The sequence below is a fragment of the Sphaeramia orbicularis genome, chromosome 18 (assembly GCF_902148855.1).
Source record: "Sphaeramia orbicularis chromosome 18, fSphaOr1.1, whole genome shotgun sequence".
In the NCBI taxonomy this organism is placed as follows: Eukaryota; Metazoa; Chordata; class Actinopteri; order Kurtiformes; family Apogonidae; genus Sphaeramia; species Sphaeramia orbicularis.
The window spans coordinates 12,642,715-12,667,103 of record NC_043974.1 but is presented as its reverse complement, the minus strand read 5'-3'; the positions used below and the strand labels follow the sequence as shown (position 1 = coordinate 12,667,103).

General features: G+C 38.1%; 1 protein-coding gene across 2 annotated transcripts in view; it reads left to right on the top strand.

Moving 5' to 3' along the window:
* clcn5b (chloride channel, voltage-sensitive 5b) overlaps positions 1 to 24,389 on the top strand; it is a 70,070-nt gene that overhangs the window by 35,237 nt on the left and 10,444 nt on the right. For both annotated transcript variants that reach the window (XM_030162189.1, XM_030162188.1), the window contains exons 7-15: positions 1,826 to 2,032; positions 5,202 to 5,282; positions 6,043 to 6,277; positions 6,416 to 6,591; positions 8,494 to 8,635; positions 11,150 to 11,335; positions 20,347 to 20,489; positions 20,624 to 20,773; positions 24,086 to 24,191. In XM_030162189.1, the coding sequence (XP_030018049.1) occupies positions 1,826 to 2,032; positions 5,202 to 5,282; positions 6,043 to 6,277; positions 6,416 to 6,591; positions 8,494 to 8,635; positions 11,150 to 11,335; positions 20,347 to 20,489; positions 20,624 to 20,773; positions 24,086 to 24,191 (1,426 nt within the window). The remainder of the gene's footprint in view (positions 1 to 1,825; positions 2,033 to 5,201; positions 5,283 to 6,042; positions 6,278 to 6,415; positions 6,592 to 8,493; positions 8,636 to 11,149; positions 11,336 to 20,346; positions 20,490 to 20,623; positions 20,774 to 24,085; positions 24,192 to 24,389) is intronic.

The following is a 24,389-nucleotide window of genomic DNA, read 5'->3' as shown; positions in this document are numbered from 1 at the left end:
TAGAAGCACCCATCCTTTTCTGAAGCTGTGACTTCCATCCGTGACTTGTTTGACAAAAACAGTAACTATCCTGAATAATACATGGGAGTTGATTGGGATCATTTACTGCTTTTTTAGATGTTAATTAATGTGTCAAACCAAAAAGCCACACAGTAACACTGACAAACTAACCGATCAAGACAGCAGCAGACTTGAAGCTCACTATGAGGATAGCTGAGATAAAATTGAAAAATAATTTAAAGAGCTTTCTCACCTGCCTAATTTGGTCTGGAGGTTGCAGTATGATTCAAACAAAATTTGCAGATATGCAGCCTTCCTCGTATCATGATGTGGACCAAACAGCAGAGCTTTGGTGTGGCCAAAAGAGGTGGTTTTAGTCGGGATAAACTGAACCATGCTTCAACACAGTATGCAAACACTTCTTGGATACTTTGATATTTCAGGCCAGTTGCCAAAAGCAATTGCAAGGCTTACTGTTGAAAATGTTACAAATCCTTGAACTTTGGCTCAGACCTTGGTTTGAATCTTTAGGTGTGAAATTGCCCTGAGTCAAAGTTATCGAATGACTTCAGGTCAGGTAGCGTGGGGCAATACACTGACTATGGTTAAGTAGCTCATTAAGCCTCACCCCCAAAAACAAAAACCTCAAAGTGTTTGTTAGGCACATAATCCAAACACAATTTCCTTGGCCCCTCCATTATTGAGCCCATTTACATGCACACCAATACTCCGATCATTATCCGATTTTTGGAGTTATGAGATTTATTCAAGTCATCATGTAAACAGGATAATCCGATAGGCTTTGTCTGATAAGCAGTAATCTGATTATGAGAAATCGGGTTAACACACCTAGATTTCGCCCCAATACTCTCAATACTCTGATGTCTTCATGCATGTATACAAGTTAATCTGATTTATTTCAAGCTTTTACATCTGTAAATGTGTAAAAAAAAAAATCTATATAAACGGAAGTTACGCAGCGACAATGTGAACCTAAGGAAAAAGGTACACAACTCTCAACATCCTCCATCCGCTTAATGGGAGGAAATACAGGAATAGTGACACATTCCAGAAGTTGTCCTTTAGAATGTCCAAGACGAGACTGGATGTTCTGAAAATAGCAGGAAGTGTACGTCCTATGTCATAATGTACGTACGTACTCTGAAAGAAGTCAAATAATGGACAGAAGCCTGTAAACCACGGTTTTTCAATTATCGCATCTGATTACAGCAGTTATCGAATTCCTCCCAGTTACCAGATTTTTATGGTCATGTAAACGGGCTCAGTGTTTACCTTCTTATTTGCTCTATTTCCCTCCGTCTTTATTAATGAGGAAGTGAAAAGCTGCAGATTTACTCACACTTTGAAAAGACATGTGGAAAATCTAAAGGCACACAAACATTTCCAACCCGATTCATTCTTTTTGTATTATACAGACAAAACACAAACAAAACTGAATACACAGACTCTTTGTTTCTCCTTCGCTTGAGTGAAGACCGTTGTTCATTTCGTGTAACTTAAATCCATTCCTCTTCACAGTGTCTTTACTGTAAGGTCAGATGCTGGTCAGCTGCCCCACGCATATGAGATTAACTGCTTATTTTAAAGAAAAATATCCAGAGCACAAACTGGCCTCTCTCCATGTTCTCTTCTTGCCTTCCATCAATGTTTACACTGTCTTTGTCTCAGTTACACGCTCACACACGCATATCCAATGTGATCCCACACTAACATAAACAGACACTAACATATCCTCATCCCCTCTGCACACACAGACTAATCCATGGACATGCAAACATCCATATTCACTTTCCATCTCTTTCAGATCAAAACCATCCTCAGCGGCTTCATCATCCGTGGCTACCTGGGGAAGTGGACTCTGATCATCAAGACCATCACCCTGGTGTTAGCTGTATCCTCAGGGCTCAGTCTAGGGAAGGAAGGCCCTCTGGTCCATGTGGCCTGCTGCTGCGCTAATATACTGTGTCATCTCTTCACCAAGTACCGAAAGAATGAGGCCAAACGGCGAGAGGTAAATAAATAATGAGGGGCTTTATTCCTTGTCAGGGGAAATATTTTAGGTCAACTCAGCAGGACAGAAATGAAATCCTAAATATATATTATATCCAACCATCAGCCTATTATGCTGACCTGAAAGGAAAACAGTGTTACATGTTCTGTGTGTACACAAATTCTTCATTTTTTTTCTTTAACACTTGTATATGGGTGCTTCTATTAAAAAAAATTCAAACCAGATGTACAGTAATGTTATGGAGTAAGTTTGGAAGCACTTTGGGTCTATTTTAAAAATAGATATTTACTCAGATAAAAAAGAAAACAAAACTATTTTTCAGATAAAACACATTTTTATGATTTTTATATTATTTTTGATACAAAAATCTGCATGTAACACAGTAAAAAGGACACGAAAATTACGTACTATAATTTTTTTGGAATATGTTTTGTATTTGTATTTATTTATTTATGTAGTTACAGGACAGTATGTATTGGCATTAGTTACAAAGAGCGATTATGGATGCACCAGATTTAGCAGAGAAGCTAATTTCCATCTGTTGTCCTGGACAAACGACTAACTAAACAAACATCACTTAAATTACAAAGTCATAATATACTGGAAGAAAACCGTTAAACATGACAGATACAGGAAAGTCTGCTCAGATTGAACGGCTTTAGCCAAATACATAAAACGGGGCTAACATTCTAAAGCTACACTAACTGTCCTAGAGCTAGAAGAATAAATAAATAAAAAGATAAATAGGCTAATTGTGCAATTGCAAACCAGACATAGAAAAAAAGTGCAAGTAAAACTATTGATCTGAAAACTTCAATAGAACTAACCAAGACAGTTTATACAAAACATGTGTGCATTGTTCTCTCACAGGTACATTTTGGGAATCGAAGTACATATTCAAGGCATAGTGTTTCACAAAAATGACCGCTGTTGCAAAATCACTCGTGATTTATTTATGTTTAAATGGGCAGGTTCTGCATGTAACGTGAGTGGACACAATTGATTATGCACAAAACCTGGAATGAGACTGAGGATTCATACAAAAACCTACATGTCTGGATTAGAAAAACCACTAGGATTGTCAAATTTAACAGTGTCTTTATTTATAGCCTGTATATAAGACTATTTCAAGCCATGCTTTTCAGATCAAATGCACTGACACCTAGGTAGTTTTTCATGTCCCAATTTAGGTCCTATTTTTTTCCCCAATATTTTATTAAAAATTCCTTAATTTTGGGATGGCTCAGAGCAAGAGTATAATTTTTTTTTGCATTTATCCGAGGTCATCATTAGGTACATCCTGGGGGGAAATATGTCTAAATTTCTCTTTTATCATTGGGTGTAAAAAGCTGGCAAAGTACCAGATACCAAAATAAACCCAGTTTCATAGAAGCACCCATATTGATTTATATGGATTACAGGCTCAGATGAGAATGTGTGATTGAATTAAGAGCAATATGAAGAAGCAAAAAATCTAAACATTTCATCATTTTATCAATATCTTAATGCAACTTTGTGCAACAGCTTTTCATTTACTTTATAAACATATAGAAGTTCTGGAATGTTGAAATGGCAAATGTGTAAGATTAAAACCAAGTGTGTGATTTAAACTTGTCATAATATTGGGGAATAACATGAGTATGGTTTGTTTAAAGTATTGTCTCATGAGCCAATATAGATATTTTTCATATAAACTTTATTGCTACAGTTGTAGACAAGTCTTCTGGCTAATTGTAGGGACTCTGCCAGAGGAAGAATGAATATTTGCATTGTGCTGTGGCAGGATTGTTATTCTTTTTCCTTCTACTCTCTGTGTATTATCGCTTTGAAAGTCCACCAAAGAACAACAGGCTCTGAGCTGCAACTGAACCCTGAAGATGGCTTTTGTGAGCTCTTTCCCTTTTTAGGGATTTAGTCTTTTTAATACCACAGTGCACTCCCTCACTTCCTCATCTGCTGCAGCATCCTGTGCACAGTGCAGCTGAAGAAATAGCCAAACAACCCAGATAACTTTTACCCAAATCCAAAATAATAATGGATGATGTGTGACCATTCTGTAGCACTGTCACAGTGTTAATGAAGGATGGAGGCAAGTCTGGAAATGTGAGAATGATGGACCAGTATTCTCATGTAACACTATTTACACACTCCATCAAATGCTTCGAGCTGAGAAAGCTGTGTTCCATGTCAACGCATCTTTGTGAAAAGTTAACTTAACTTTGAAGTGGATGCATTTGGCACATGTTTAGCATTAACTCTGTGCCTTTAAGACAACTAAACAACCTCTTCATTTGTAAATATAAAAGCATGAAACCGAACCAAGCTACTGTCAGACAAATTGAAAAAATCATCTATCGTGTCTTTTCAGCTTTGATGAATCCATTTTAAATCACAGTACCAGTGCACTGTGATCACAACCACTGAGACTAACTCAGACCAGAATATTCTAACTCAGATGCTATCTATTAAATCTACATCTGTTCATTTCAACAGTAATGACTACATGTTGATCTCCTTTGAGGGGTTTTTTTTTTTTGTTTTGAGCAAATTACACAGAAAAAAATCATGATTCCCACAGCAAGACCAAATGAAAACAACTCATCACTCCTTCAGAGCCAAATGATGTTAGCCCTAACCAGGGTGCAATTTGTTTAGGGGGAGTGGGGGGGGAACAAACCCCCCTCTGGTTTTTCCATCCCTACTTCTGCTCACTTAATTTCATCCTCAGGGGGGACAGCCAACCAATTGAAATAACAGGCAGGTTGTGACAGTTTTCTTACACCTATATCCTACATTATTGGCACTAACGTTCACCTGGACCGAACTGTCGGCAGTCTCAGAATTCGTGAACGTCCCCATGCACTAGGGTGCTGTAAAGGGGGGGTAAACATGACAAATTCATGGAGTCCAGTATTTATGGGAACAGTGGTGAATAGTTTGTGTAAGAACCGCTGTATAATAGAGGAATAGAGGCCGAGAGTAAGACGCTGAAAGTATGTAACCCCCCCCCCCCCCCCCCGTTTTTTTGACAAATTGCACCCTCGTCCTAACTGATAATTACCAAATGTTTTCCAAATACTTTAATTACTACTTGGTATTTAATCAAACTGTCCCATTTTCATTTGTTTTCTGCTGTTCTGTAATTAAATGTTTTTATTTTTTTTTTTAGGTTTTATCAGCAGCTGCAGCGGTTGGGGTGTCCGTAGCTTTCGGTGCTCCCATAGGAGGAGTTCTTTTCAGCCTGGAGGAGGTGAGCTCCATTCATTAAATACTGTAAATTAAATCCGATCAACTTATTTTCAGTCGTTTCTCTGGAATTCCACCGTTTGCACTCACTGTATGTCAAATTGATGTCAAAATCACAGGACGTCTGGTGTAATACGAGATTTTCTTCAATCAGTCATAAAATATACACTTTCATGCAAAGTTACAGAGAGGCACACAAAGCTGGAAGCTGAAATAGATTCTTTACTTCAGAACAAAAGGCTACGGTTGTTTTATCAGTAACAAATGAAACTAATCCGTAGTGTTTTTAAATTCTTTCACAATCCTCTTTAATTGTTCTGGCTCATGCTGTACACTGCACAGCTTTGGCAAATAATTAAGGCATAATAAACCGTGAAAAAGTGTTTACATGGATATTCCTGGAAATAAATGCGCAACTTTATCCAATTTCATTGTCATCATTTCCAAGATGCCGGAGTTAAAGCTTCATGTGAGTGCTATTTGGCAGCACAACAGAAATTCAAACTACTTCAAACAAGTTTCTGTCCTAAGACATTATTTTTCCCCTATCAGTGATTGAAATGTTAATCTGTTCTACAGCTGTTTGTACAATTATCCCTGGCATCTTTCTTTGTTGAATATACAGTAAATAATATCATGTTTGTGTGTTAAATAATCATACTTTTTGTGATGATTTTGGAAGAGCGTGATTGTTTTTTAAGTTTGTTTGGAGCTTTTCATTCCATCTAAAGCGTGCTCTCTGTACATGATTCTCTGCCCTCCAGGTGAGTTATTATTTCCCCCTAAAAACCCTATGGCGCTCCTTCTTCGCCGCTCTGGTCGCAGCCTTCACCCTGCGCTCCATCAACCCGTTCGGAAACAGCCGTCTGGTGCTGTTCTACGTCGAATTTCACGCCCCGTGGCACCTGGTGGAGCTGGGTCCCTTCATCCTGCTGGGAATATTTGGAGGCCTCTGGGGGGCGCTGTTCATCAGGGCCAATATTGCCTGGTGTAGGAGACGTAAGTAAATGTGTTACAGTGACTGTATGTGTGGAGTAAACAAAGGCACAAATGCGCTCAAGGATTTTTTAAAGGTCACCACTACCCCTATTTCTAACCACAGTGTATTTCTTGACCTTTCCTGTCTTTATTTTCTAGGTAAGTCCACACGTCTGGGTCACTACCCTGTCATCGAAGTGTTGGTCGTTGCTGCGCTGACCGCTGTGATTGCGTACCCAAACAGCTACACCCGGATGAGCGGAGCTGAGCTGATCTCGGAGCTGTTCAATGACTGTTCTCTGCTCGACTCCTCTCAGCTCTGTGGCTACAAACAGGTCAGTTGTGCAGAAGAGCCAGGTGAATTAAAGGCGGGGTAGGAGATCTTGGAAAAACAGTTTGAGCAAGCTACTTTTTTTTTATAAGTCAAGTTTTTATTTCATTTTGTAATGGAGAATTGACACATTGTACATTCACATGTACATATAACATTTTAGAATGTTGTTACCTCCGCCAAGGAGATGATGTTTTCGCCAGCGTTGGTTTGTCTGTCTGTCTGTGTGCAAGATAACTCAAAAAGTTATGGACAGACTTGGATGAAAATTTCAGTTAATGTTGATACTGGCATAAGGAACAAATGATTAAATTTTGGTAGTGATCGGGGGGCGGGGGCACTGATCTGCCTTGGTGGAGGTCTGCGCTCTCCAAGTGCTTTTCTAGTTTTTCTATATTTCTTTTCTTTTCAGAAAAGAACAAAACAATCTGACTGTATTGTTGTTTTCTGTGTATTTCTCCAGTGTTTTCACTTCTTGATTTCTCTCCCCCCTTTTTTTTAAAACCACAAAACATTAAAAAAAAAAAAAAACATACAATAAATAATAATACAAACGACAATAATATAGTAGCTAAACAACACTGAGTGTCATGATTTGTTCCTTTTGAATGTTTATAAAGTCCATCCATGGTTTCCAGCATTCCTCAAATTTGTCTTGTTCTAATCTCAATGCGAATGTGAGTTTCTCCATCAGGGAAATTTCTTTAACAAGCTCTATCCAATCTTCTAATGTGGGTAGTTTGTCAGTCATCCATTTTCTAGTGCTTACTTTCTTGCTAGCAACCAACAAAATATTCAACAGATATTTTTACAAATCCTTTTATACAGTCTGGTTGTTTGCCTAAGAACAGAGCAAGCTGCATTTTGAAAATATTCAATTCAGAAGTCCAAACTGCTTTCTTCAGACCCCCCCACCCCCCCACCCGAAGCCACACCTCCAGAGTACTAGCACGTGCAATACTTGTTCCCTAGGGTTCCTGAGCACTGCACAGCATCAATTCGCCCGGCTCCGGCCCGCGGATCCATGCATACCTCATTCAGTCTCCTCCAACACCGCTGCTCTTACAATTCACGCCCCTACCCCCCCACCCCCACCCCCCCTGCGGATCTATGTACCTCTGAATTCAGGCCTGTTCATCAGTACATTAGATTAGAAGTTAGACTTTTCACTTGTTATTTTGATATATGTTCTAAATAATCTTGGGCTAGTAAGAACAGCTGATTGCAGTAAAACTGATGTCAGGCTAGCAGCTCACTACACTTTGATTTGAACACTGTAGTCTGTGCATTTAACGATTACGTTTGTCAGCAGAACAGCCCCAATTCATAGCTATCTATCTATCGTTACATTCCCTAGTGATTTATGTTGGTGACAAAACAGTTTCCCGGGAAAATTTCCATCTTAATATAGTTAATATAGCTAAGCTCTCACTCTGGCTTTGTTTCCTGTACAAGTGCTCCAAATCTCTGAGAACGCACAATTCATTCACAAAGAGGGGTACGCACAGAGGGGGGAGGGACAAATGGCAGTTGAGTTTGACAGACATATCGCTATTCAATCATTTCGATGGGTTGGTTGAAATGATTGGATGGTGTTTTTTTCAGTCCTGTCCATTCCACAGGTGACCTAAAATGTTTATTTTTGCATTAGAGCATTTAATTAATTGGTTGTAATTGGGGTGTGAAGGGGATTTTAAGCAATACAGTAAAAAATGCTCCAGGAAAACATCTCCTACCCTACCTTTAAGCCAGAGTTTGAAAGAGTCATTTTAATCTTTTTGGCTGAAACAACATTTTATTTTTCTATTAAAAGCGTATTAACTTCTGCTTTCATTTCTTCTCTCTGTCCATCTCATCTTCTTTTGTTTTTTCCCTATTTTCTATCTGTTTCTCCTATACTGTTCAGCCACCCAACATATCAGAAACGGGTGTTGGCAACAGTCTAGCAGACCGGCCTGCCGGACCGGGCCTCTACACCGCCCTGTGGCAGCTGGCACTGGCTTTAATTTTCAAGATGATGATCACCGTCATTACTTTTGGCATGAAGGTCGGTGCAGATGAGCACAGCTTTACTTTTTCATGTCTCTCGTATGCATACTCTTTGGATTTGTGTGTTTGGTGACCTGCTTAACCCGAGCCAGTCTTTCCCTTTGAACTTTTTTTTTTTTTTTTTTTGCAAGCAGACCTAATGCTGATTCTGATGTTATTACACCTGTTATTGACTCTCTGTGAACTCAGTGCTGTGTAGTGTGTGTGAAAATCCCATGAAGGCAGCTGTCTTTAATATGTTACCTACCAGATTTTCAACCAGCGTCCAAATTTGATTCACCAAAATGACTCATTGTGCCCTTTCTCAGATCAGATGAATTGCAATTAAACTTGCAGACTTTACTGAGTCACAACAGGATGACTCACCATCATGTGGCTGATGGGAGATCGTGTTATTTGTTAAAAAATGACAAGGGGGTTAACATGTTAATTAAAAAGAGGCTGTATTGAGTTGAGAAGGCGCAGGGACGGACGGAAACAATAATGCAGGCCAGGAGTTCGACCTCATCCCAGGCTGCCATGTTCACACAAACCTCCAGACCACTGGTTTCAACTCTATCAGCTGATGTAACGAGTACCAGACGAGTTTTATATCTGGCCATATTTGAGAGGACAGTAATCCACGTTAGAAAACTACAAAATATTTGAAACTTTGACTTAAGTGAGGCCAAAGCTTCAGATACAGACTTAAAACTAGAAATACCGAACTTTGCACATATAAAGGCTAACAATTTAAATTAGCATAAAAAGGATGAGATATTGTTTTGTATTATAATAATGCTATTATTATTATTATTATTATTATTATTATTATTATTATTATTATTATTATTATTATTATAATTATTATTATTATTATTATTATTTATAGTGGGTTTTGCACTATCTTTACACAATTTTTCTTGCACTTTATTTTGCTGCTGCCTTGACTGTTGAATCTCCCTGTTTTGGGATCAATAAAGTCTAATCTAATCTAGCCTAATCTAATCTACAGGATGGGTCAAAGTAACTAGGCATTAAGGTTGGTGATAAAATCCATATTCCTGTTACAAATTTATTGAAACAAATGATGCATGTTCTTTATTACATGGGAAAATGAAAGAAAATCTTCATATTTCAATGTAAACACCAGTGGCATCAGCCAGTTTCCTCCAACAGCCAGGGATGGAATGAACAACCTTGAGCAACCTCCTGAATCTGTGATTAAAAATAAGACAATAAGAAATAAGAAATCCCATCAGAATTTTCAGCCTGAGTCCTGCAGCTAATGATTATTTTCATTGTCTGTTGATTATCTCTGAATTATTACATGTACTGTCTATATCATGTCAGAAATTAGCAAAAAAAAAAAAGGGGGGGGGCTTTCCAAAGATCATATCTTTGTGTGCCTTGTTTGGTCCACAACACAAAGATATTTTAAAACAAGGAAATATGCTTCACTCTATTTAATTACTAGCTGTCAATGAATTTAATAGACCAACTAACCAATTAATTGGTTAATCGTTGCAGCTCTACTACTTCAGTCACTGGTCTCTATAAAGCAGAAAGCACAAAAAATATTCACAACTATGCATCGAGTCAATGTGCGTGTGTGTGTTTCAGCTACTTAATGTGTTTATAGTTTTATAGTCCTTTGCTGGTCAACATGTAAAGTAGCTGCATTTGTCTTTTTACTGTATCCCTCTCTGCTCCACCTTGACTTTTTCTCCCACCGTCCATTTCACCAGGTGACTTGTCTAAATGTTAATAGAGAGGGATTTATGAAGTTGATGATGTGTGTCACTGAGAAACCCAATAACACATACTTCTTCTGTAGAGTCCAAACTGACACTGAGCCCATTTACATGACCAAAAAAAATCTGATAATTCCCGTAATCAGATGCGACGCATTTACATGCACTTCAGAAATGCGATAACTGAAAAACCCTGGTTTACATGTTTCAGTCCATTATTTGATTTCTTTCAGAGTACGTACTTACATCATGATATAAGATGTACACTTCCTGTCATTTTCAAAACACCCGGTCTTGTCTTGTTGTCGTTGCCCATGGCAACGCCTACAGTGTCAACATTAGCAGTCCTAATGTGGGAGCTTTTAAGACTACAAAATAGGTCACATGTTGCTGCTATCCTTCATTTAATTTCATTGTTTTTTTTTTACCTTTTTCCTTTGGCTCACGTTGTCGCTGCGTGAATTCCATTTATGTAGATTTTTTTTTTACATGTGCACATGTAAAAAAATGAAAGAAATCAGATTAACCTGTATACATGCATGAAGACATCGGAGTATTGGGGAGAAATCTACATGTGTTTATTCGATTTCTCATCATCAGATTGCTGCAGTTATCAGATAAAGCCTATCGATTATCCTGTTACATGATCATTGGAAAATCTGGTAACTCCAGAAATCTGTTAATGATTGGAGTATTGGTGTGAATGTAAACAGACTCTTTGTCTTATCAGAAAACCTGTCTGTCCCATTAGAAATCATTCAGTCTATTATCCATCCAGGTTTCCCTCGGGGCTCTTCATCCCCAGCATGGCAGTGGGAGCGATTGCTGGCAGACTGCTGGGTGTGGGCATGGAGCAGCTGGCCTACTACAACCACGACTGGTTCATCTTCAAAGGCTGGTGCTCGCCAGGAGCAGACTGCATCACCCCCGGACTTTATGCCATGGTCGGAGCTGCTGCCTGTTTAGGTAAGATGTGTGTATGTGTGGAAGTGATATTTGTGGGTGGGGTATTTACCTAAAAGATCATCTGTTCTTAGACCAACAAATGAGATCTGTCTGATAGCGTTTTACAGAACCTGGAGCTCACATTGTAAAGGCCCTGTGTGTTCTTTACCATCATTGAAGTGTCTCAAAGAAAATGGTAACAAAACATGTTGATAGTAATGTGGGATTGATTGATTGATGTATTTATTTCAAATATGAATGTCAAAACAGAAGAAAATAAATAAACAAAACACTTAAACATAAGACAGAAGTGAGAAGAAGCATAACTTACAAACTCCCACCACTTCTCCTTATATAATTAATAACAGTAATAATCTTCCTAGTCCAAGCATATCGATACTATATACTATAATATGACTGATACGTATTATTAAATTATTTGGTTTCTGGCTTTATATTGTTATGAACAAATACGATTTACATAAACACATAATACAATAACATATATGTAAATACATATTCATACACAGATATATACATATACATACATACATACATACACACACATACACACCTGTACATACATATGCATACATGTACCACATATTTGAACATCTTTATAACACCCAGTGATACCCAACACCCCCCTCATCCCTGTACCTCTTAAAAATTGTGTCTTTTTATCTCCTTTTAAATCTTTCATGCTTGGACATTGCTTTAACTCTACGTTGAATCTGTTCCACAGTCACACACCGCTGACTGAAACACAAAACTTTTCCTTGTCGTGCGTATTAAGTGAATATTAAAGTTAATTTTCCCCCTTAAATTATAACCCCTCTCATGAATACTGAATAATTTCTTTAAATTTGTTGGTAACAGATTATTTTTAGCTTTGTACATTATTGAGCTGTTTGATAGTCCACAATGTCTCTGAATTTGAGTAATTTTGACTGTAAGAATAATGAGTTTATGTGTTCCTGGTAGCCAACATTGTGAATGATCCATATAGCTCTTTTTGAAAGATAGTTAGTAGCCAAAGTGAGGTCTTGTACTTGTTGCCCCAGATTTCAGCACAGTATTGTAAATATGGTGAGACTAAGGAAGAGTATCGAGTGTGGAGTGATTTCTGAATCAAAACCTTCTTTGCTTATTTATTATTGCAACGCTTCTGGAGACGTTAGTTTGTACATGTTTGATATGTACATGTGGCCATGGGAGTTGTTGTTTTCACCATCATTGCTGATGATGAGCTATCTGACATCACTTAGGTAGAAACCAGGATAGCAGATGAGACACAGTATTAAAGTTTTATTGATGTTACAGTGTACATTTAGTGACATATATTCACATAATTCATCTGAAACATCAGCAGGTAATAGTAGATGTAAATATCAGGAAGGGGGATAAATTATGATCTTGAGGGGAAAAAAATTACAAATGAACATTTAATATTAACAGTACACACAGGGTTCCCGCAGGATCTTAAAAAGTCTTAACAGTCTTGAATTTACTGCATTTAATACCTTAAAAAAAAGTCCTTAAAAGGTGTTAAATTTGATATGGTAGGTCTTAAGTTATGTTGCCATAAACTTGTTGGCTGTATTGTGTTGAAATGTTTCTGGGAAATGTCAAGTTGCAAACAATGTAACATTATTCAACTCAGTTCATTTAAAATTAGGAACCACTTATCACTTTGCAGCCCCCCGGTGAGAAACGATCACAGAACATTCAGCCCAACACGTGCAGCCGAGAAAGCTGACTTTAGGAACTGAAAGGGACGGCTCGCAAGCAAAAAGTAACCATGAGGAAGTGCAAGTTTAATAATGCCGGGTTGGAGAAAAGATTATTCTTGACCTGGTTGACACGAGTTTTCCTAAATTCTAGGAGTCACGAATTTTTGCTAGTGTGTCCGTGAAATAGGCTGTGAAATGGGCATTAAATTCTGTTCTAGATAAAGACTTAAATTTAAACTTGTAGAAACCTATATGAACTCAGTGACATCCCCGTACCTGGTCATTTCTGTTTGTTTTGAAGCCGAATCAATTCACCTCATAGCTCTTATAATCATCGGTGACACAAAGGGGGTGTTTGGATTTGCCGACAGAGGCCAGAATATCCAGGAGGGGCTTCAAGTAGATCAAAGTAACACGCTGTTGTTTTGCGGCATCTGATCTGGATGTTTTGTTCATGCTTCCCCGTGGTGGTATTCTGAGCATGTGCAACTGGGAACGCGGCGGAGGGATGAGCATTGCAGTCGGGGAATGTCTCGGTGTGTATGGGGAGCAGCTGGATGTGGGTGTGGAGAGCTGCTCTGCACAGTTTTCTTCCATTGTAACTCAAAACCAAGTGATACTATGAAATAGATGGAAGCGTTTACATAGACCACATTCCATACTAATATGCATACATCATGTATAGCAGTGGTTCTCAACCTTTTGTTGGCTCGTGACCCCATTTTAACTTCACAGATTTCTGGTGATCCCAGATATTCAAAACGGAGGCTTTTTTTTTGGTAAAATTAATTGTTTTTCATCATGTAATAGTTTGCTATACTATGTTGCAATAAACATTAATTTTAGATGACATTTAGTCTATATAATATATATTATTCTGGACGGAGGCAGTAAAGCCAGGTGTAGATTACTGCACAAAGTGAGAATTGATTTTCCTTGGTCAGGATATGTACAGTCAGTCCAGCTTGGATTTACAAGGCTGACAATTAATACTGAACAAACTATGAATTATGAAAGAGCTCCAGCATCTGAAACCGACCACAATGAACATTTGACAGATAGACAGTACCACAGTGCTTCAGTTTCAGCTTCACAGTTTGTCATGTCTTTTATGGATTGGGATTGTCTCTGTTAACTCACCATATATTTTTTATTAGCAATTTTTTTTTTTTTTTTTAATCAATTACTAGAAATTTCAGGCGACCCCATTTGAATTCCAGGCGACCCCACGTGGGATCTTGACCCCAAGGTTGAAAAACACTGATGTATAGCATTGTACATATTAACACACATACATATAAAAAGGTTAGCAAAGCCAAATATAAATTTCTTCGCATATATTTTACTTCATTCTTACATTATTTAATAATCTTGAGATGTCCGTGCTGTGATTGTGGTTTTGTTGCAACAGTAAAGAAGCATTTCATTTAAGTTTAATCCTCCAGCATTCCAAACCAAATACATCTCTCTCATATTCCACTGGCAGTAAATCAGAAAGTGTGAATGGATGATGAGAATTAAATGTTCACTTTACCTTCTGGCTACTTTGTCAAGACCTGAATAAACAGAGCAGAAAACTGATAGCTTTAGTGCTTTATCATATTCAGGAAGTGTTTTGTGTAAAAAAAAACAAAACAAAACAAAAAAAAGAAAACAGATGAGTACTAAGTTCTTACCATGAGCAGAGGGTTTAAACTGTTCAGGGCATTTGGGGTAAAAGGCCAGATTTGTCCGTTAGATGTGGGACAAAGTTTAGACAGGGTTCTGAATATGTTACTCATACATTCATGTAGCTCTGTGCCAATTTAAGGAAGTTCTCTACTCACTGGTTCATGAGTACCTTTTAATGTAAGTTGCCAAAAACCACCAGATCCCCCTTATTTAACAAATCTGGAGCCCTTATTCACTCAAGTCTCTCCGTTTTTCCTCTAGTGCTTTTAAAAGGCTATCAGTGGGTTTGAACTGTAGTTGGTTAGTAAAGTCTGAGGGGAAATAAGAAGCAGTCGTATTGTTCAGCGGTGGCGCTCTGTTATTTAGACACTGAAAGATGATGTTTCATCTAAAGCACAAAAAAATCTCCTGTCCATAATCACAGTGGACTGGAAAAGATTTAGATACTGTGTAAGTGACAATTCATTACATTTTCTTAAATTAAGCATAGTAATTTACAGTTTAAGACCTTTTATTTTCAATTTCAGACTAGTTTTATTTTGTTTTTAAAAGCATAATTGTTGGTTTGGTTGTTTCTTTATTAGTTTCTATGTTAGTTTTTGTCTCTTTTTGTTATAAAGTGTACATAAGAATCTAGAATGTCAGAGAAAGTACAGCACGATCCCAAATGCGATTCTTTTTCATAACTTTCATCACCAAGTTTCCAGGTAGGGATGGATTTGTAACGCAATCATGTGACGTTCGTGCTATCTGTCAGCTTATGTACAGGGTTTCTACAGGTGCTTGAAATCCTTGAAAACGCTTGAATTTCAATGTTGCGTTTTCAAGGTTTGAAAAGGGCTTGAATTTTAGTGTATATGCTTGAAACTGTGATGTGATTTATTTATTTTTAATATTAACTCAAGCAAAAGCTACTTTCAGAGAGGTGATAAATTTTGGAAAAATAAAACTTTATGTCAAAAAAGAAAATTAGCGGGTGTTCTGAGGTCGACTCAAGGTACATTTTTATCTTAATCTTTGGTTCAGTGTGAGTGTGTCTGAAGAATGCCAAGTGGCTTCCCCTTTTTTGAGAATAAAACTTTGCCTTCCCCTTTAATTTCTAAACTTTCGCTCATATGAAACATAATTTTAAATGTTTATAGCATAATACAGCTTACATCGCTGTGATTTAAAAAAAAAAAAAAAAAAAAAAAAAGAATTAAAATAATAATCATGAGTATTTGTATTTCTGTAGGTATGGGTTTTACCCCTGAGATAAGGTGCTGTGCTGGAAAAATTTGAAAACTGACCTAAAAAGTGCTTGAATTTGACCTTGAAAAATCTGTACAAACAACCCTGTAATGTATGAAATAATGGACAACGACAAAAACTTAAGACATTTTCTTTATGACTTTAGTTTATTTTAGTTACTTTTGTGATCACATTAGCTGTGTTTTCATGAAGTCTTTTTTTTTCTCTTTTTTTTTCCACTTAGCTTTCATTATATCATTAGGTTTTCATAATTTAATAAACTTGGAAATAATCTTTTTTTTTTTTGCTTAAAATGTGGATGATGTGATACAGTGACTTCTTTATCTTAGCAGTAGAACGATACCACAGCAGGAAAAATGGAACAAAAAAAAGAGGAAATCCTTTTTATTTGTACATTTTCAAAAACATTCCGCAGTAATGTAGCCCTTGACTGAAACTCCACTTCACATCCAGTTGAGTTTAAGTGTTTTGTTTAGAGGATGGAGGCCACAGCACAAAGCTACAACAGCATCATGTTAAAAGTATAGCCTTGGTTTCTGCCCACAATGATGATTATAATTGCACTCAGAGTGGAACCACTGACCTAAAATATGTTTCCAGATGAGGGGAAATTAAGAGCTCAAAGTTACAGATAAAGAACTGTCACAATCCATTTAATGGGCACTAAGTGTTCTTTTTGCTGTCTCAGGCCTATACACAAACTATTCTTAGGTTTGGTATGAACAGAACAAATGAGTTTGCAGCAGCAGGGCCACACTGTGTGTTTCTTTAACCTTGTGGCCCTTTGAGCTTTTCCACAGAGCTGTATTCCTTCCAGGCTCGTCCACTTTAACGTAATAAAGCTGGTCAGTTGTGTGGCTCACATGCTCCAACTTGCAGAGAAATGTGTTCTATGGTAGTTTGACAAGGTTAAAAAAAAAAAAAAAAACGCATAAAAAGAAGTACTTGTAAGGAGGTGAGGATGGTTTTTGCAGATTTTTCTATGCAAATCTTAAGCTGAACTGTCAACTTCAGCCCTGTCAAAGGGGGACGGTGGAGGTTTATATACATTTTGGCGCTGGAGATGTTTAATTCATATAATGCACACTTTAAAGGCAGTATCACCGAATATTTACAATGGGTATGCAAACGTTTGAGTCTGAGAATGTGATAAGATAAATAAAAACTTAAAGGGGTTATATTTTGCTGAACCCACTTTTATTAGTCTTTGGTACATTTATTTGTGTATTTGGGGACCATAATAGTTCAAAAAGTTGGAATTTGAACCCTCCAGGTGCCACAAAGCTATCTTTATATTCATTGTGGCAAAAATCTATTGGATTTCTACAACCTGTTTTAATTCCTGCTTAATTCGTTACGTCTATAGTCACTTTTCCATTGGACATCTGCATGAAACTTTACCGATATTTACTAAATGTCAAAAAAACAATAGTGTGTAATGTCAGTTTTTCCAGTAAAATCCCAAATGCGATGATTTGTTTATTTATTATCGCGAGATGATACGAGAAGTCATTCCATAAACATGGCGACGAATGTAAATATGGTGTTGATTTACAGATATATTCATTATTAATTATATATTACCCTTCTATCTCGTGCTAAATTTTAAAAAATGATCGGGTTTCCTGGTGTGTCCCCACATACCGTGACATGTTTCTTCTTCTCTTCTTTGCTTGTTGTAACGTACGTCAACATCCATTTTTTTTAATTTACCTGACTCTAGTTGCGAAAAAAGGTCTTTCCTTGGCAGTTTTGCATGATATACCATTTGCGCTACGCCCAGAAAACCACCTGTTGTGAGCGCAAAACTTTTAATCGAAAATGAGACTTTTGACGAAATTGTCGTTTTTCCATTAGGTAAATTTTTATGCACAAGTTATATTTGCACAATTTGAGGGTCAGTGGAAAAGCGACTTATGACGAGTTATGTCATGACATTTGCACATATCAGGTCAAGACTTCCAATGAACATTTCTCCGAGTACGACATAATTGTTTGTCAGCAGCAGCGGTTGTAAGTCCATACTGAAATATGTCCAACTTCGAGTCTATTACCTAAAATAATCAGTTTTTGGTGTGAACGGACCGAGCAGCACAGTCAACACCTGAGGGGGGCGGGACATGAAGTGGCTCATGTGCATTTAAAGGGGCCAGCGCTCAGTATGACCTTTCTGGTGGCATTACTCAAATAGGGTTGTAGACGGACCTGTGTGGTTGAATTAATGAAGAATTCAGGCCCAAGAATTGCATTTACAGTTTATGTAGACCACAGGGAAATGTTTAAAAATGCATAAATCCATTAAAAAAAAAGCAAAAGATTGCTCCTTTAAAAAATAATATTAAAGCATTAGTTAAACATATAAAGTGTTATGCAATATAGCATTAAGTAACAAAAACGTGATATTTAGTCAATGTGATATGACTCACATAGGCCACTTTTAGTTGGCGTGTTATCTGTATGCATTATCAGCTTAATATAAAATAATAAAAATTCTCTCTGACTGCTGAAATATCACATAGTAAAAACTGAACAGCCACAAGGAATAGACGGGTTATTCAAAAAGAATGAACCGATTTCATGAGGCATTGCTTCAGTTTTCTGCATCATCATGGAATGATCAGTGACCAGTTTAAAGAGGAGTTTCTAAGTTTATGTTCCACTGCTACCCACTAACCTCAATGACCGTAAACACTGAATAACAACAGCGATCAACTCAGTGGATTGTGGATATGATGATACGCATCTGGGAAGAATCTTCTTATTGCATTGATTTGTCCCGTGCTGCAGGTGGTGGCCACATTGAACACTTGTAAGACAGGAAATAAAGTTGATTGTGAGTAAATGCTTGTGACTTGGCTGGAGTTTTCTATTGCTTTCCTTATTAAAATATTGTGCAATGAAATCAGTTCTTTTTTTTTTTGAATAACCCTCTACACTGAATAAAATTTAAGTAACTGGACTGTATGTAGCAACTCCAGATACCTGTGAAATAGAGCTGCAGTAAATTCATCGATTTCGTAAATTCCGCACTATTTTAAGTCATTTTTAAAGAACAAAAGTCACAGTTTTCTAATCCAACCTCTTAAATGTGAACATTTTTTGGCTTCTTTTCTCCTTAAAATGAATGATTTCACAACCCTTCTCTTCACAACTGCTGTTTCACAGGTTTTCAGTTGTTCCATCCTTTCCTTATCAGTACCTGTGGATAAAATGAGACATTTGAGGACACGTTGGGAAAGCACTGATCGATATACACTGAACAAAAATATAACACACCACTTTTGTTTTTACTCCCATTTTTCATGAGCTGAACTCAAAGATCTAAAACTTTTCTATGTACACAAAAGGCCTATGTCTCTCAAATATTGTTCATAAATTTGTCTAAATCTGTGTTAGTGAGCACTTCTCCTTTGTCCTTTGCTGAGATAATCCATCCACCTCACAGGTGTGGCATGTCCAGATGCTGATTAGACAGACAGGATTATTGCACAGTGTGACTTAGGCTGGCACAATAAAGGCCACTCTAAAATGTGCAGTTTTACTGTATTGGGTGGTCCAGGGGGGTCAGAAAACCAGTCAGTATTTGGTGTGACCATCATTTTCCTTGCACAGTCTTCTTCATGAATTCTCTGAAACAGCTTTGGAGATGGCTTATGGTAGAGAAATGAACATTCAATTCACAGGCAAAAGCTCTGGTGGAGATTCCTGAAGTCAGCATGACCATTGCATATTCCCTCAAAACTTGTGACATCTGTGGTATTGTGCTGTGTGATAAAACTGCACATTTTGGAGTGGCCTTTTATTGTGGCCAGCCTAAGGCACACCTGTGCAAAAATCATGCTGTCTAATCAGCATCTTGATATGCCACACCTGTGAGGTGGATGGATTATCTCAGCAAAGAAGAAGTGTTCACTAACACAAATTTAGACAGATTTGTGAGCAATATTTGAGAGAAATAAACCTTGTGTGTACACAGAAAAAGTTTTAGATCTTTGAGTTCAACTCATGACAAATGGGAGCAAAAACAAAAGTGGTGCGTTTATATCTTTGTTCAGTGTATTTTTTTTACCTTTTTGTGAGATTTTGCCAATTTATCAAATAGTAGACAGTCAAAATAGTCATTACTTGCAGATCTAATGTGTACCCACAAATACAAATATTATGGAACACACTAAAAACAATGTGAAAGTAATTATGCAGACATCTTGATATACAATTTTGAGTAGTGCATGTCTGCTTTTTACATACAGTGCAGGTATTGTTGTTGTCTTTGGAGCTGCTCACCTGCCGTCTCTACTGTGACTCAACTTTGAGTCATCCACAGGTGCTTCCTCGGGGTATTATTCTTTCCCTCTTACCTTCACTTCTCACCTCCAGGTGGAGTGACTCGTATGACGGTGTCACTGGTAGTTCATCATGTTCGAGCTGACTGGCGTCTGGAGTACATCGTTCCCCTCATGGCTGCAACCATGACCAGCAAATGGGTGGCCGACGCATTTGGAAGGGAAGGAATCTATGAGGTAAGTTGATGATAATAAGACGTATTATCCGCCTCCCGGCTCAAAGTGTTGCTTTCCAGGTCTTGTCTGGTTTTGTACATTACTATCATGTGGCTTATCAGTAAGTATGTATTTACTCATGTGTGTTCCCTCAGGCTCATATCAGGCTTAATGGATACCCGTTCCTGGAGCCCAAGGAGGAGTTTGAGCACAGCAGCCTGGCTGTGGACGTGATGAGGCCCAGGAGGTCGGACCCTGCGCTAGCGGTACTCACACAGGAGGGAATGACTGTCGGGGAGGTGGAGGTACGCATACAGAAAAGGCCACACACACCATAAACAAAGACCAGACAACCTATTGCACGTTTCAGGTATTTTAGTTTACAACCACATTTTAATTTACTAAAGTACTTCAAGATCTAGGTTGATTACGGGGTATAAAAAACCCAGTTTTCCAAAAACAAGTGAAAGGGCCAAGGTTTGTGCGTTCAGGATTTCAGGCACCGGAATGTTTTAAATATAGTTTTGACTTGACTATAAAATAAAATGGATGTAGTTTTTCAGACGTGACCATCATTAAATGTGCAAGATTAGAAGTAGATTCTTTATTTATCGATATTCTTTGCAACTCACACTAAAATGAAACCTCTGCTTTTGACCCATCACTAGCTGAACATGCAGGAACACACCACACGCTGAAAGCTAAGAGAGCAGTGGGCTGACATGTCAGGCACCTGGGGGGCAAAAAGAGGGGGTGCTAGCAGTCCAAGAACTATTACACAATTGGTCAGAATTTTCTTTTTTTTTTTTAATAAATATTTTTATTGAAAAATATGGCACATCAAAAACAGAAAATTAATATTTCAGGAAGTTAAAATTTGACACAGATAAATGTCATAGTTATTGTTTGTGCATCACACACACACACACACACACATATATATTTTTAAACAAAGTATACAAGAGGTAAGCAAATGAAATGAACATGAAAAAAACATACATACAACATACATACATACAACATACATACAAACATACATGAAAAAACATACATAAAAATAAATAAGTAAAATTAAATATATAAAAAGAAGAAAAGAAATATAATAATAATTTAAAAAAAAAAAAAAGAAGAAGAAGAAGCGGGGGGGTGTCCATCAATCACAGGAAAAGAATGGACGTGATTTGGAGAAAGTTAAGAAGAGCTGTCATTTACTGTAGAACTTAAAGGGAACAGCTCTTCAAGAATATCTAATCTTTTCTATTTTTTAGAAAGGCATAACATCCTGAGCCATTCCTGATGTGGGCATGGTTTTATGCAGAAAGCAGAGGACCTCCCTCCAGTTCGGCACTATAATTTCTCTTGAAGTAGGCTGCACGATTACTCAATTTTAAATTGAAATCGTCCATTCATTCATTTCTGAACCACTTTATCCTCAAGGGGGTCACTGGAGCCTATCCCAGCTACTTATGGGTGGAAGGCGGGGTACACCCTGAACATGTCACCAGTTCATCACAGGGCTGAACATATAGAGACAAGCAATCACTCACACATTCACCCTATGGGCAATTTAGATTAACCATTAACCTATCAGTGCATGTGTTTTGGATGGTGGGAGGAAGTCGTAGTACCCGGAGAGAACCCACGCAGACACGGGGAGAACATGCAAACTCTACATAGAAAGGTTCCACCCCCATCGACTGGTGTCTGAATCAAACCCAGGACTTTCTTGCTGTGAGGCACGAGCGCTATCCACAAGGTCTACTGTATCCCCACCACCACACCACACACACACCACACACACACACACACACACACACACAACACACACACACACACACACACACACAATTTTCCTGTGGCCACCGGGGTGACTGTGGGACATAGCCGTGGCCAGGTCAGGAGCCTGGAGGATGTTTTCAACTTCTGTCTCACTGACCAGATAGTCCAGATGACCATGGACTAGACCAACCTCCAGGGAAAACACTCCGATCCAATATCGAACCCACATTTGTGTGTGTATTTAGGTGGGGGTGCACCGCTCCCACAAACAGACGGGCCGATCTGTGTTTGGCTCCACCATGTCCCTAAAGCTATTCTGACTCATCAACACCATGATGAGGTTCGATGACCGGCTATCCCAGCCACGCTGTCACATCGTGGCTGCCTACTGTCAACACCACAAATCCCGCTTTGGAAAAGGGCAATTAACCGGCAATTACTAATGTAATCGAGCAAATTCTTATTGACAATTAATTGATATTCTATTAATTGTTTACATACACACAGTTATGCAAAGTAAATGAGGTTAGCTCAAATGAATGTAATAGTGACAAACCTTTGGAGTACTGTGGTACTTGATGTGAGAAATGCTAGTTTCATTGAGATTTTGCTCCATATTTACATTAGGAGCATGATTAAAGTCCTGCCTCAGGGTGACAGTAAATTAAATACATTTTAAATCACCACTATAATGGTTGTGAAAAAGCTTTAAAGAGTGTTAAATGTAATCTTGGGCAGTTTGGTATCACTGTCTCCAAATGGTTAAACTCTGCTTGATACGTGTCTGGAAGATCTGGTCTGCTCCCAACATTTCACTCATCAATTTGGCTCAACTGTTACTGAACTAACCTCCACCTGGCAACTGTAGAATCAGCGAACAAACTGATATCTTCTCAGTCCCATTTTTCACAGCCTCCACTAAGGAAGCCAACCGTTTGTATTTTCTCTGTGGGACAGTAGAAGGGGTGAAATACGTTATTGGTCCTGTGGTCTTTCAGAACATCCAGAAACATTTCAATCTATCTGAGACATCTTTCTTTTTCTATCTCAAACTCCACACATTGATGCAAAGTGTGTCTTGGAACATACTTTTCATACCGCCATGTCATCTGGAGTGTTTTTGACAACTCATTCCATTTTGCTTAAGGCATCCTGAATGCCTTTATCTATTGACAGACCACTCCTAAAATGAATCCACTCATTCTGAAGCTGGAGAACATCTATCTTCCATCTTCCAGGAACCCCAACCGTCATCATTTTAATGCCATAAAAAGGAAACACTTCACTCAAAGCTTATCGCATATAAAAGTTAAAGTTTTAAAACCATACATCCACTGAGAATGCAGTGGGTAAAAACACAGTGTGGTCCAAGGGTTGCAGAATTTTGGAAGAGGCACCATCAAGTTCAATGTCCAGAATAATTTCTGGCTGTCAGAAATGATGTTACTTTGACAGCTCCAGCTTGGCACAGATGTAGAGACATCTTCAGCTGGCCAGCTTAACAGACAACAAGTGAATAATAAATTATAGATAAAAAGATCCTCATTCTACGAAGATGGCTTGTTGACAGGTAGTAAACTAGTCCATAAGGACCAGCGTGGGTGTGGTGGGAGGGATGTGGGATTTGAGGTTTGGGTTCAGTTACAAAACAAGTGCTCTATTTCCTTTTTGTGTTTTCCCCAAATTTTATGCCTGGACTTCTATGATTGTACTCATCTACACATAAGTATAAATAAAATAAAGAACTACAAAAGCGTGTTAAACAATTATATACCCTCATTAGAGTTGTTTTTGTTCATGCTAAATCATGTTGCATTCGTATGTATTTGTCTCCTCAGGCTTTGGTGGAAAGCACCCACTACAGCGGCTTCCCTGTGGTTGTTTCCCAGGAGTCCCAGAGGCTTGTGGGATTCGTACTCAGAAGAGACCTGCTCATATCAATAGGTCAGAACCAAGTAGAGTTGAAACTAATGGCAACTGTGGGACTAAAGATAATAAAGTGGCTATTGACACAGTACTGTGGTGTGAAATATCGGTTTGTCTGTTACCACAGAGCCAATCAGCGCCCTCATTATGTCATGTCTACACTGGTAACTGACGTCCTGAAAAAGTACCAAGGCAATCAGACAGCTAATAGGTCAA